This window comes from Mustela nivalis (assembly GCF_964662115.1).
Source record: "Mustela nivalis genome assembly, chromosome: 18".
Classification (NCBI taxonomy): domain Eukaryota; kingdom Metazoa; phylum Chordata; class Mammalia; order Carnivora; family Mustelidae; genus Mustela; species Mustela nivalis.
The window spans coordinates 44,788,879-44,803,454 of record NC_139037.1 but is presented as its reverse complement, the minus strand read 5'-3'; the positions used below and the strand labels follow the sequence as shown (position 1 = coordinate 44,803,454).

The 14,576-nt window shown below is 46.8% G+C and overlaps 1 protein-coding gene across 1 annotated transcript; it reads left to right on the top strand.

Annotated features, from left to right (window-relative positions):
- Nucleotides 1-373: 373 nt before the first annotated feature.
- Nucleotides 374-2,451, top strand: LOC309852478 (interferon lambda-3-like). The gene is made up of 6 exons (XM_082709161.1): nucleotides 374-856; nucleotides 948-1,123; nucleotides 1,415-1,492; nucleotides 1,749-1,892; nucleotides 1,994-2,077; nucleotides 2,164-2,451. Exons 1-6 carry the CDS (start codon nucleotides 847-849, stop codon nucleotides 2,260-2,262), a joined length of 591 nt encoding a protein of 196 aa, XP_082565287.1. The 5' UTR covers nucleotides 374-846; the 3' UTR covers nucleotides 2,263-2,451.
- The last annotated feature ends 12,125 nt before the right edge of the window (nucleotides 2,452-14,576 follow it).

Here is a 14,576-nt window from a genome sequence, read left to right as displayed (position 1 = left end):
AATGAAGGCATTTGTCACAACAGAGCTGGTCCCCTTTGAAGGTCATGGGCATACCCCAAATCCTTAGGAGAGCATCATAGTCCTGGGTCCTTCCGTGCCTGGACAAGGAAGGATGTTCGTGGAGGCCCCCCTCCCCCCCCTTTCTCTCTCTGTGAATAACAGGTGGGGGCAGGTTGGGGGAGAGCTGGGGTTCTCTCTTAATTCTTGGCTGTTTTGCTTTTCTGACTCTCTCTTCCTGAGCTCAGCACCCTTCCCCCTCCCCTACACAGCCTCCTTCTTGGAAGTGCCAAGTTCTTTGTGGCACCAGCCCCTAAGTGTGCCTTTTCGCTCCCTTCCCTGCATCAGGGCATCCCACAGAAAGGGAAGTCCCTCTGGGCCACTCCCATCCCAGGCCTGAATCTAACCCCTTTCTGGCACCGTGAGTCCTCTTGGCAGGGCCGGAGCTGCCCCAGCCCTGACGATTCATCTTCTGAACTCACCTTCACGCAGGTAAACACTGAATCAGAGTTCAGTTTCTCTTTCGCTCCCAAGGCTCAGCTGGCTCTGGGCTTTCCCAGGCTGGGGCCTCCCCTGGTGGTGGATGTCAACCTGGGGCTGTGTTTTCACTTTTCCTACATCAGCTGGAGTTGCCCATCTGTTCTGGTTAAAAGCTGCAGCATGGGGCTCAGGCAGGAGTCACACAGACGAAGCTGGAAGTTCAGAGACGCAGACAGGACAGTCTCCAGCGTTCCAGAGGAGGACACTAAAGTCAGAGACACCAACCCAGACTGAGTGAGAGTCCCAGGCAACAGCCTTGAAGGGCACATCCGGATTCTCCTATTGGCTGAAGGAGACAAGCATCCAGGAATGAAGCTGGGTGAGCCCCCTAGCATGGCCCGTGACCCTCACCTAACCCTCAGTGCCTGATGCTCCCTGACCCCTCTCCTTTCTGTCCTTCCGCATCACAGATATGGCCGTGGGCTGCCTGCCGGTGCTGATAGCTATGGTGCTGACCCGGACAGAAGCAGTTCCTGGCCCCAAGCCCCTCGAGGTCTTCCCTGATGCAGGGGGCTGCCACTTGGCCCAGTTCCAGTCTCTGTCCCCGCAAGAGCTGCAGGCCTTCAGGAAGGCCAAGGACACCTTTGTGAGTTTCCCCACAGTCCCGCCTCCTGTGGGCTAACCTTCCCCTCGCCCCCCACCTCTCTGGGTCACCATGCTGCTCTCCCCCAGAGGAGGACATGCACCCTTCCCTCGCTGGGCTAACCTCCCCCAGGCACTCACTGGGAAGACTCAGGGCCCCCCGGGGTCGAGGTGCCTCTACTCTCCTTTTACAAGTTAACTTCGGTTCCTCCTGCTGTTAGCATCATCTGGTCCTACTGGATGTTCTCCCTTCTGTCTCACCTACTGGGGGCTGACCTCTGCCTTTGCTCTCCAGGAAGAGTCGCTCTCCCTGAAGGCTTGGAGCTGCCGCCCCCGCCTCTTCCCCAGGACCTGGGACCTACAGCAGCTGCAGGTAAGGGACAGTGAGGCTCACCCCTGCCCTCCCCTGCTCCTCCTCGTCTGGCTCCTTAGGCGGCCCCTTCATCTCCTTCCCACATGTCCCTCTCCTCGTTCTCCCCCACCAGCACCACACACCGCTTACCCTCCCTGAGCACACTGGCTGTGCCCTCTCACCTGTCCCCTGTCACCTTTGCCTGGCCCTTCCTCAGTCCTCCCCACCTGTCCTCTCTCGTGTACAACTCTCACCTGTCTCTGTCTCCCATCCTCAGGTGGGGGAGCGCCCCGTGGCCTTGGAGGCCGAGGTGGCCTTGACCCTGAAGGTCCTGGAGACCATGGCTGACAGGTCCCTGGGGAGCATTCTGGACCAGCCCCTTCACATGCTGCGCCACATCCAGTCTGAGCTCCAGGCCTGTGTGAGTGCTCAGGGCACCTGGGTCCTGTCTGCGCTCTGACCACCTGAACCTCCCCCTCCACCACAGGCCCCGCCTCACACACCACCCTTCTCTGCCCACAGGTGGAAGCTCAGCCCCTGGCAGGACCCCGGCCCCGAGGCCGCCTCCACCACTGGCTGCACCGGCTCCACGAGGCCCCAAAGAAGGTGGGTGACCAGGGAGGGTCAATGTCTGGGGACAACCGGGAGCCCAGATGATGGACAGCCAGTGACCCAGCCATTTCTCCCCACAGGAGCCCCTCGGCTGCCTGGAAAACTCCGTCATGTTCAACCTCTTTCGCCTCCTTACCCGGGACCTGAAATGCGTGGCCAGTGGAGACCTGTGCGTGTGATCCCCGAGACCCACCTGTACCTGTCCTGACATCCCAGCTAGTACCTATGCAGCAGCCACTTTTCTTAATGTATTGCCACCAAATCATTATTTATTATTTATGTGCAGGGATTCTCAACGTGGACCCAATAAAATGTTTATTTTTCTACTTTGTATAAAAGTTTTGCAAATAAAAAAGTGAAAGAAATAACCCTCTTTGTAGTATGAGATTGTGGGTTTGTGTGGAATAAGTTTTTAGGTTTCTTTGTTTTTCTGGGGTTTTGTTGTTGTTGTTTTGGTTGGTTGGGGTGTTTTTTTGTTTTGTTTTGTTTTGCTGTGATAACCAATTATCACAACCTTAACTTCAAACAGGACAAATCTCGTAGTTCTGCAGGTCAGAAATCCTGGTGGGCTTGGTAGTTCCTTTGCTGTGGGTCTTACGAGGCTGAACAAAGTGCTGCTGGCTGTATTTTTATTGGGGGGCCCTCTGGGAAGAACCTGTTTCCAAGCTCATTCCAGTTGTCTTGCCATTGCAAAACAGAGGTCCCTGTTCCCCTGATACGTTGTGACAGTCCAGCCTTAGCTCTTGGTGGCCTCTTTCTGGTCTTGATACATGGGACCCTACATGTGGCATCTGGCACCAAACTCTGGCATCTGACACCTCAGGTCAATGATTATGGTTTTCTGCTTGAGTTTGAGCTGTCCCTTGCTGCTTGCACAGAGATTCCTCCTGAGGGGAAAAGCTGTATAAACTTAGATCTCACACAGTGCCTTTAAAAATTGAATCCTCTCCAGTTTCTGCGTGGCTCTGGTTTCTCTCTAGTGCCTCCAAATAGTTGTTTTTAATTTTTAAAGTTAAAAAGAATATATTTTGAGGAGGAGGGGCAGAGGGAGAGAGAAAATCCTAAGCAGGCTCCATGCACAACGCAGAGTCTGACATGAGGCTTGATCTTATATAACCCTGAGATCATAACCCCCACAGGAATCAAGAGTCAGTCACCTAACAGACTGAGCCACACAGGCACACCTGAAGAGTTACTTTAAAAAAAAAAAACTTTTTTGTATATTTTTATTTTTTAAAAAAGATTTATTTATTTATTTTAGAGAGAGAGAGAGAGAGAGGGAGGGAGAGAAGGAGGGAGTGGCAGAGGGAGAGAGAGTCCCAAACAGACTGCACTGAGAACAGAACCTGACACTGGGCTCCAGCTTGTGACCCCAAGATCAAGACCCTGATATCATGACCTGAGCTGAAGCCAAGAGTTGGGCACTTAACTGAGAGTGCAACCCAGGTAGCCCTAAATAGTTGTGTTTTGGGGGCACCTGGGTGGTTCAGTCAGGTAATCATCTGCCTTTGGCTCACGTCATGGTCCCGGAGTCCAGGAATCGAGCCCCACATCGGGTTCCAGGCTCTGTGGGTAGTCTGCTTCTCCCTCTCCCACTCCCCCTGCTGGTGCTCTCTCTCTCTCACTGTATCTCTCTCTGGAAAATAAATAAATAAAAGTTTTTTAAAATAGTTGTGCTTTTTAAAAAGATTTTATTTATTTATTTGGCAGAGAGAGAGAGCATAAGCAGGGGGAGAGGCAGGCAGAGGGAGAAGCAGGGCTTCCACCTGATGCAGGACTTGATCTCAGGACCCTGGGATCATGACCTGAGCTGAAGGCAGACACTTAACTAACTGACCCACCCAGGCATCCCCTTATATAGTTGTTTTTTAAAAAGTAATTTTGTCCAGGGATGCCTGGATTGCTTGGTCAGTTAAACGTCTGCCTTTGGCATAGGTCATGATCCCAGGGTCCTGCGATCAAGTCCCTCATCGGGCTCCTTGCTCAGCGGGGAGCCTGTTTCTCCCTCTGCTCGCAGCTCTCCCTGCTTGTACTTTCACTCTCTCATGCACATACGTGCGCTCTGTCACTAGGAAATAAATAAATAAATAAAATCTTAAAAAATTTCATTTTGTCCAGAGTTGGTAATTGTTGTCTGTGCAGAAGGTAGTGAGTACCCTCTCACCTGTCCCTGTCCCATCCTTTTCCCTCTGTGGTTCACCCTCAGGTGAATGATTCCACTTGGGTCTCTCCTGTGCCTGTAGACACATGTCAGTTGGGCTTTGATTGATCTGAAGGTTTGACAGACTTGGATGCCATTCACAGCTCACTCGTATGGCTGGCTGTTAGCTCAGCCAGGAATGTTGACCAGAACATCTGCAAATAGCTTCTCCACATGACTCAGATTTCTCCCAGCACTGCAGTCCCTGAACAGCTGAACTTCTCACAAAGGAGTTGGCTGCCCTCCAAACAATGTTTAAGGGACAGGAAGTGAAAGCTGAAGGCTAGTTAAGGGCTATGTCCAGAAATGACACTATGTTCTATTGGCCCCAGCTGTCTCAGGCCCTGTCCATATTTTAGAGTATGATGAAAAATAAAGCTCACTCTTTTTAAAAAGATTTTATTTATTTATTTGACAGATAGTGATCACAAGGAGGCAGAGAGGCAGGCAGAGAGAGAGGAGGAAGCAGGCTTCCCTCTGAGCAGACAGCCCGATGCGGGGCTCGATCCCAGGACCCTGGGACCATGACCCGAGCCGAAGGCAGAGGCTTTAACCCACCGAGCCACCCAGGCACCCCTAAAACTCACTCTTGATTGTGGCGTAGCAATATCACATTTCAGTAGAGCATGTGGGACAGAGATATTGCTGGGAAATACAATTTGACCACAATAGACACAATCCTGAGCTATTTCTCGCCGCACAATACTCTAAGACTGCACGATGCTGTGATTGAATGTGAGTGTCTTTTCAGGGTCCATGGCTGCCCAGTGCCCAGAGGAGTCAAAAAAATCCGGACACTTCCAGAAGTTTTATCTAACACCAGTGTGAGGGGATAGGAGACTGGTTAGTATCGCTCTCCATGGTCCTGAATCTGTGTGATTTCTTCCTCACCAAAGCCATGCAGGAGAATGGTCCAACTCTACCAATACACACACACATCGTGTGTTCTTTGTTTTGTCAATATTGACAAAAATTGACATGAAATATAATAATAGAATAAAAAAGAACCATTCTGTTTTATAACAATAGCAAAAAGTTAGTGAAAGGTCACAGTGGATCCAGTCGTATTGTAAGTGCTGCCCAAGGGTAAGTCCTTAAATTCACACAATAATCCTATGTTGTAGGTACCATTATCAGCACACATTTTAAGTCCAGGAAAGGTGAAGGACAAAGAGGCAAATCGCCCACTCCATGTTACACAAACTAATAAGTTAGGATTTGAGACAAATTATTCTTGACAGAGTCCATACTCTTTTTTTTTTTTTTTTTGAGAGAGAGAGAGAGAGAGAGAGAGAGGGAAAGAGAGCAGGCTCTCCCATGGTGGGGGGAGTGGCAGAGGGAGATGGAGAGAGAGAGAGAGAGAATGCTAAGCAGGCTCTATGCTCAGCACAGAGGCTCATGAGGTTCTCGATCCTACGACCCTGATATCATGACTTGAGCCAAAATCAAGAGTCAGATGCTCAACTGACTGCCATCCAGGTGACCTCTATTTTTGTCTTAGACCTGCATACTGAGCCAAACTATTCATGGTCTAAGCTCAGCCTCTTCAGCCATACGTGTAAACAAAGGACTAGGCAGCAATGCACCAGGACAGATGACCTGGAGGCTGGGCCCACTCGTGCACAAGTGGACTTGTACTCTGGTCTTGCCTGTGCCTGATCTTAGATGTACCATTTCCATCTTACAACAAACGGCTGCTTGGATAACCTGGCCTTAGGAAACGGTGGGTCAAGCAGCTCATAACTGGTCATGTGATATCCCGAGCCCCTGCACTTCCTGTCTGCTGTGACCCAGCAGCCTGCCAGGCATTGCTTTATGAATGGAGTATACTTTGTATACTGACCTTGCTCCAGAACCCTAGTGGGGTCCCACTGTGATTCTCCCATTGAGGTTTGTATAAATGCCAAAAGAGGTCTTTTCTTACCACATATCCCTCAAGTTCCATAGGGTCTGTTGGGTCATATGCTTTAAGAGACAGAGGGGCTCACAGCACAGCCTGGACCTCCTGCAGAGTCTATTCTGTTCTGCACCTCACTCCAAGCTGATACAGTTCCATGTTTGTGGCTTGGAGCATTATTCCCATATGCTGTCCCCTGAGCCCAAATGTGCCTAACCAGTTTTGTGCCTTTTTCTTAGCAGAGAGAGGTGTGAGTAGCAATGGTTTCTTTTGAAGGGGGTGTCCTGACATACCCCAGGCCACTGGACCTCTCAAGACTTGACCCATGTAGCAGGTGCCTGCAACTTTGAAGGGTTTCTCCTCCACCCTTGGGAGGATATTTTCCAATGTACTTTCACTTCTTCCTCTTAAAATATGATTAGCATATTGCTGTCTAAGAGTGAGCCAATGTGGCATTCTGTGCTCAGATGGCCCAGATCCTTGCAGTTATAGTTATGGCAGAGGGCAGGATGGCTAACATATCCCTGGGGCCATATTGAATGTGCATCTTGGCCATCCTGAGTAAATGTGACCTGCCTCTGATCCTCCTTTCTTAAGGGACAGAGAGATCATTTTTGCCAGGGCAATGGTCACGTATCACACAGTGAGGCTGTGTTAACTCTCTTTGGCAAAGATAGCCTGTCCAGCAGAGCAGCTGCAAATTGGGCTACTATTTGATTAAATCTGCACTTCCACTGTCATCCACACCAACCAGATAGTTTTTGAAGAGGTCAGGCCAATGAACTAAATGAGGGTATGATGGGGACCACCATTCTTGCATTTTTCATGTCTTTGAGGATGGCATAGCTCTCTACCATACTCTCGGGGATATGATGATTTTTTTTTTTAACTGTGATGACTAGGATGGGAAGGGGCCAGTTTCAGAGGCTTCTATTTGGTCTTTCCCCATTATAACAGCTCCAGGAGGGAGGTCTGGGTCACGATTCCATTTGTCAGCTGCCTCTATATGTCTCCCTGACTCTAGCAGAAGGGACAGAATGGCACTCTGGGTCCTCAGCATTGGTATTAATTCAGACCCTGTATTTCACAGTTATCAAAAGATCTGAGTTTTCCCTTTAACCAGTGCACTGTTAACCAAAGTAATTGCCATTAGCAATGGCTTCCAGTAAATGTTTAACAACTGGCCCTCTGAGAAGAAGAGCTCTAATTTGCAGCATTTTCCTATTTCTATCATGTAAGTACAACAGCTATGACTGACATCAAGCTGCCACCAAGGCATCCCTGAGCACAGAGTCTGGAAGAGCTGTCCAGCAGGACATCATCATCTAGTATTTCTACATAGAAATAATAGACAAAGAATTTTACTTCCCCAGCACTGTCATAACAGAGTCCCACAAACTGTGTGACTTAAAATAGCAGAAAAGTGTTGTCTCACATTTCTGAAGGTTGGAAATCCAAAATCAAGATATCAGCTGAGCCATGCCAGTTTCCCTCTGAAAACCTGTAGAGGAGAATCCTTCCTCATCTTTTCCAGGTGCTGGGTGTTTCCCAGCAATCCTTGGCATTCCTTGGGTGCACCACTGTGATCTCTCATGGCTGCCTTCCCCCTCAGTGCCTCTTCCTCTTCTCCTTCTTCTTTTTAAAGATTTTATTTATTATTTGACAGAGAGAGACACAGCAAGAGAGGGAACACAAGCAGGAGGAGCGGGAGAAGGAGAAGCAGGCTTCCCACTGAGCTGGAAGCCTGATGTGGGACTCGATCCCAGGACCCTGGAACCATGACCTGAAAGAACCAACTGAACCACACAGGCACCCCATTTTGGTAAGATTTTTAAATTTTAAGTTCATGTAATTTCATGTTTCTAATGGCTTTGCTTAATGGTAGACTTGCAAAATTCCTGAAAATTTAACAGTTGGCTCTGGTATGTTGATACAAACCACACCATGGGTTGTGGGTCCCTTTGAGGAAGGACTTTCCCTGAGTCTCCAGAACTCCTAGGAAGATCTCCTGAGTCTGCCTTGCATTTCATCTGCTACCAAGGCAGAATCTTGCTTTCAAGTTCTGCCTTGAGTTGGTGATTCACCATCTGAACCTGTCATTCTGGCTCAAGATACTTCCTCTTTCACTGGTATCTCATCTTTGCTCATCACAGGTAAGCATTTTAACTATTGCACTGCTTAGCATGCTAGGTGTCTCCACACTCCACCTGCTCCTGGAGATTGGGTCCTCATTGCCAGCCAAACAGCAAGTGTCCCTATTCCAAAAGCCCATTGCTGAGTCTGCTTGATAAGAACTCTTTTGATACCAGTGGCCTTAGATTAGATTTTCTGGAACACTTTGATACAGAATTGCAGGCAGAAGGCTTATTGGGAAGAATCATTAAATTCTACTCCTGAAATGGATATTACACTAAATGTTAACTAATTAGAATTTAAATAAAAATCTAAATGAACAACAAAAAAGAAAAAAAAAAGAAGACTGATTGGGGAGGGCTCTTGGGAGGTGCACGTGAAAGAACATGAGGAAGGAAGGACTGTGGAGGGCAAGTTGCCCTTTAAGGCAGTTCCACAGACATGTTGGCCCATCCTACAGAGAGCTCTGCAGCTGAATTGACCCTTCAAAGTTGTCCCAAATAGCAGCTGCGATTGAGGCTTTGATATCTCTATGTTGGCCAATCACTGGCCATGGCCAATGCCCTATTTTTGAGGCAAGGCAGTTCATTGAAGCTGACAGTATTTCCTTCTTGAGGGGTGTGGCCAGGAGCCATCAGCAGCTGCATTCCCAACAGCTGGGGCCTAAGTGTGCAGGTGCTGAGGAAGTGATTTGGGTAGAGTGTCAAAGTAACCATGACACAGACTAAGATTCAGAGCCTCATCTTTGCATGGCCCCTCCCAGTCTGGGGAGGGGAGGACTTCTCCATGGGGTTACACGGTTACCTGTTTTTGTAAAATAGGCAGAATAAAATCTTTTTCTGATTGGGTTTCCTTTTTCTATGGATATAATGTTGACATATACCATTATATTAATTTCAAGTATACAACTTAATGATTCGATATTTGGATATGTTATGAAATGATCACCTCAATTCATCATCATTCATACTTACAATTTTCTTTCTTGAGATGAGATTTTAAGACCTATTCTCTTAGCAAATTTCAAATCTTCAATAGGGTATTATTAGCTATAGTAACCGTACAATAGGTCCCCAGGAATCATTTATTTCATAACTGGAAGTTTGCAGTTTTGATCACCTTCACTCATCTTGGCCACCCCTATCCCCCTTGTCTGTCTCTGGTAACCATCAATCTGTTCACTGTGTCTATGAGTTGTTTAGTTTTTGTAGGTTTGGCTTTGTTGTTGTTGTTGTTGTTTTGTTTTTAGCTTCTACTTATAAGTGAGATCATATGGTGTTTGTCTTTCTTGGGCTTTTTTCACTAAGCATAATGCCTTCGAGGTCCTTCCACATCTTGTCATCACAAATGACAAGATTTTCTTCATTTTGGGGGCTAGTAGTATTCTATTGTTATCTGTATGCTATACCTTTTTTACCCATTCATCCACTGATAGACACTCAGTTTGCTTCCATGCCTTCACTGTTGGAAATAATGCTGCAATGAACACAGGGGTGTATAGCTCTTTTGAGTTAGTGTTTTCTTTTCCTTTAGATAAATACCCAGATGTGCAATTGCTGGATCATATGGTTCTATTTTTTTTAAGTTCTTTTTTTTTTTTTTAAGATTTTTTAATTTATTTGACAGAGAAAGAGATTACAAGTAGGCAGAGAGGCCGGCAGAGAAATAGAGAGAGAGAGGGGGAAGCAGGCTTCCTGCTGAGCAGAGAGCCGATGTGGGGCTTGATCCCAGGACCCTGAGATCATGGCCTGAGCCGAAGGCAGAGGCTTTAACCCTCTGAGCCACCCAGGCATCCCTTGGTAGTTCTATTTAAAAAAATTTTTTTAGGAATCCCCATACAGTTTCTCATAGTGGCTGCATCCATTCAGTTTTTCAAAAGGAGTCCCTAAATGCTGTGAGCTTCAAGTCCCACTAATCCCAGATCTGCCTCTTTGAGTGAGAGCAACTCCAACCAGTCAATTCATGCTGAACAGAGTTTGCATAAAGGTTGAGCTGCTGTAACAAAAAGACCCTCAAAGTAGTGGATGAAAAAAAAAAAAAAACCCACAGAAGTGTAAAGCTCTACCACCCCACAGCCCCAAGAGGAGTGATCCAGCTAGCAGGGTGTTTCCACTCAGTCTTCTAGGGACCCATTTTTTCCCCTGCTCTACAATCCCCAATCCCCCGAGGGCAGGCATTCTTACCCATTTTCATGCATTGGACCTCAAGACAGACTTGAAAAGCTTCTCAAAATAAAATACACAGGACAAAGAAATCCATTTCTTATTGCAATGCAGTTATCAAAATATTTTTAAAAACTGCAATATAGTAATTTATGTGCTTCTTCACTATTGTGTTAAATAAAAAGCCACTCATGGCAGCTGTAATAGCTACTTTAACTTAAAAGTAGAGGTGATCATAAATAATATTTTGAGATGCCTGTTAGAAGATAATGCAATAAGAAAGTATCTGAAAATATCTTTCAGTGACAAAGGCACAAGTTCTGCCAGCACCATTGTGGTTTGTTGCCACCATTGTGTGGTGGACTGAAGAGTGGGTCTCAGAGATGTTCTTGGTCCCTGGAACCTGTGACTATTTCCCCTTACACAGTAAAAGAGGCTTTGCAGATGTGATTAAGTTAAATGTCTTGAGATGGGGAGATAATTCTGGGCTGTCCAGGTGGACCCAGTAAAATCACAGGGGTCCTTTTTTTTTTTTTTTAAGATTTTATTTATTTATCTGTCAGAGGGAGAGAGGGAAAAAAAAAAAAAAACAAGCAGGGGAAATGGCAGACAGAGGGAAAGGGAGTAGCAGGCTCCCCGATTAGCCAGGAGCCCAATGAGGGACAATCCCAGGACCTGGGATCATGACCAGAGCCAAAGGCAGATGCTTAGCCAACTGAGCCACACCAGGCATCCCCACAGGGGTCCTTATAAGAGGAAGGCAGGAGGTTTAGAGTCAAGAGCAGGAGGAGTGCCATGGGAAGCAGCAGATTGGAACGCTGTAGGGAAGGAAACCCAAGTCAAGGAAGCCAGGTGACTCTCAACATTGAATAAGGCAAGGAAATGGATTCTCCCCCGTAGTCTCTAGAAGGAACCAGCCCTGCCAACACCTTGATTTTAGACTTCCAACCTCCAGAACTATTGTAGCATAAATTTGCAGAGTGTTTTGTTCTGCTCCTTTGGTTAGGCAATTTTTTTAAAAGATTTTATTTATTTATTTGACAGACAGAGATCACAAGTAGGCAGAGAGGCAGGCAGAGAGAGAGAGGAGGAAGCAGGCTCCCTGCTGAGCAGAGAGCCCGATGTGGGACTCGATCCCAGGACCCTGAGATCATGACCTGAGCCGAAGGCAGCGGCTTAACCCACTGAGCCACCCAGGAGCCCCTGGTTAGGCAATTTTTAAAAGGTTTCACTGTGAAGAACACACAAAAGATTTACCATCTTGGCCATTTGTAAGTGGACAGGTTGGTAGTATTGTCTTCACATGGTTGTGCTACCCACTCCAGAACTCCTTCATCTTGCAAAACTGAAACCCAGTACCCATGAAACAACAATGTCTCCTCCCCCCTCCACCAGCCCCTGGCAATCACCGCCCTACTTTCTGTCTCTATGAATTTACCAACTCCAGGTACCTCCTATAACTGGAATCCTACAATATGTTTATTTTTGTGACTGGTTTATTTCACTTAACATTGTGTCCTCAAGGTTCATCCATGTTACATCTCACCATGTGTCAGAATCTCCTTCCTTTTTACAAGCTGAATAATGGGTTGCCTGGGTGGCTCAGCTGGTTAAGCACCAGACTCTTGGTTTTGGCTCAGGTCACAATCTCAAGGTCATGAGACCAAGTCCTATGTCAAGCCCCACAAGGGGCTCCAAGCTCCGTGCTCAGCAAGAAATCCATGGAGATTTTCTCACTCTCCCTCTTCCTCTGCCCCTCTCCCCAGTAAATAAAATAAAATCTTAAAGAGACCTGAATAATATTGCATTGTATGTATGGACCACATTTTATTTGTCCAGTCATCGGGTGATGGAAAATTTGCATTGTTTTAAGTTGCTACGTTTATGGTGATCTGTTACAGCTCTGCTCTATCAAACACATTCTTCACGAGTTCCCACTTGCTTGGTTTTCTTCCTACCTCTCTGGTGCCTTCTTTTCAGTCTTCTTTGCTGATTCATCTTCTCATCTCCCCATCTATAGACATTGGAATATACCAGAACTCATCCTGGCCTTTATCTCTTGTATCCGTGATGCATTCATCTATTCTCATGGCTTTAGAGCCTACCTGACCTCTACAGTCATGGCACTCGGGACAGATTGAATTATTGGTGCAAATTCTTCCAATTCCCTGCGTCCATACCCTTGACACAGTCTCACTGAAGACAGAGTTTACTTCTCTGCCTCTTGATTTTTGACACAGCCATATTAATTGTTAAGCCAATGGTGTATATCTAGAAGAGGTAATGTTTCAGTTCTCAGTCTAAGCCTTAAGAAGCCTCCTGAGCTTTGGTCACGGCAATTAGAGCTCTCCTGGCTTGCTGCTGTCCCTCAGCTTGGCCTCAGACCAGAGCCAGCTAGACCCACAGCTCAAAGCAGAGCCACCCAGCTGAACCTGGTCTGAATCTACCAACCCCAGATACCAGTAGAGCCACCTCCAGCTGGTCTGCAAATGCTGGGCTAAGTAAGCGATCATTGTATTTTTGAGGTTTCTGTAGTTGCTTCTTACATAGCACAAACTGACTGATATAACTCACAAACTTTGATCTTCAGACTTCACCCCAGAACTCCAGGCTTATATATCAGATTGACCACTGAACAACCTTATTTAGATGTTCAGTGGACTTCTCAAACTTATCATACCCAAAATGTAACTCCTGCTCTTCTCACTTAAAACCTAGGGGTGTCTGGGTGGCTTGATCAGTTAAGTGTCTGCCTTTGGCTCAGGTCATGATCCCAGGTTCCTGGGATTGAGCCCCACGTTGGGCTCCCTGCTCAGCGAGGAATCTGCTTTTCCGTCTCCCTCTGCTGCTCACCCTGCTTGTTCTCTCACTCACTCGCTCTTTTAAATAAATCTTTAAACCTGTTATTTCTATAATCTTTCTCAACCTATTAAATGGCAGTTCATCTTTCCAAACCCTCAGGTGAAAGACCTTGGAATCATCCTTGGCTCCCTTTTTTTTGTCATTTCCCACATCTGTTTAGCAAATCCAGTTGTAAGTATGTGCCGAATCTGACCATTTCTCACTCTCTCCACTGCCCCTACCCTAGTCTTGTCCATCTTCTCCCACCTGGATCATGGAAGCAGCCTCCTCCCTGAGTTCCCTACTCCTGCTTCAAATCCCCCAGTCTGTTCCTCATACACAGCCAGAGGGACTCCGTGAATACCTGAGTCAGGTCAGGAGTCTCCCCTGATCTCTCCTGGCTCCATCTCACTCAGAATAAAAGACAAAGTCCTTATATAAGGCTCCATATGACCTGCCCCCATGACCTCTCTGACTCCTTCTCTTCCCCTCTCTTCCTACCTCTCTGCATTCTGCCCACACAAACTCCTTGCCATTTCTTAAAAACTCTTTTGCTCTGGCAGTTCCCTCTGCTGGGAATCCTCTCCCCCCAGCATTGCCATAACTGCCCTATTTCCCCTCCACAAGTCTTTGCTCAAATGCTTCTTCCTGAGGCTTCCCTGACCACTCATTCAAAATTGTTCCCACCTGTTCTATGCTCTCTGCTTGATTCACTTTTCTCCATTGCAGGTACACCCTCTAGCATTCAGTCATTACATTTATTTTATTTTGTTCATTGCCTGTCTTCCACAATGGAATATGATCTCTACGAGGGCAATGTTTTTTGTCTACCTAGTGAAGCCAATTACCCCCCCTCCCTGGCCCCGGAATGTGAGTGGTATGACATGTCATTTCTGTGTGCATTGCCTGCTTTTTCCTATGACCAGAAATTGACAACAATTCAGGTATTGTCTGAGTATAGACAGTAGCAAGCAGAGCCCCAAACTGACCTGTGATGAGTGCACAGCGTGAGAAAGAGATGAACTTTTGCAAATGTCAGCCCCTGAGGGCTACTTGTTACTGCAGGAAACGCAGCCTCTCTTAACTTACAGGATATTGTCACCAACCCACTGAGTGTCTATGAAGAGTAAATGAGAACATGTGTGTGGGGCCTTTGACAGAGAATTTAGCACATAGTAAATGGGCACTATTACTGTATCACTTTTATTATTGCTACTGTCATTATTTTTAATTATACTACTACTACTTTGGGGTATATTA

What these genes read in the sequence shown, in the direction of transcription:
- LOC309852478 (XM_082709161.1), top strand. An exon ending in AGTCTGAGCTCCAGGCCTGT is followed by an intron (nt 1,893 to 1,993) that starts GTGAGTGCTCAG and finishes CTCTGCCCACAG; the next exon opens with GTGGAAGCTCAGCCCCTGGC. An exon ending in TCCACGAGGCCCCAAAGAAG is followed by an intron (nt 2,078 to 2,163) that starts GTGGGTGACCAG and finishes TTCTCCCCACAG; the next exon opens with GAGCCCCTCGGCTGCCTGGA.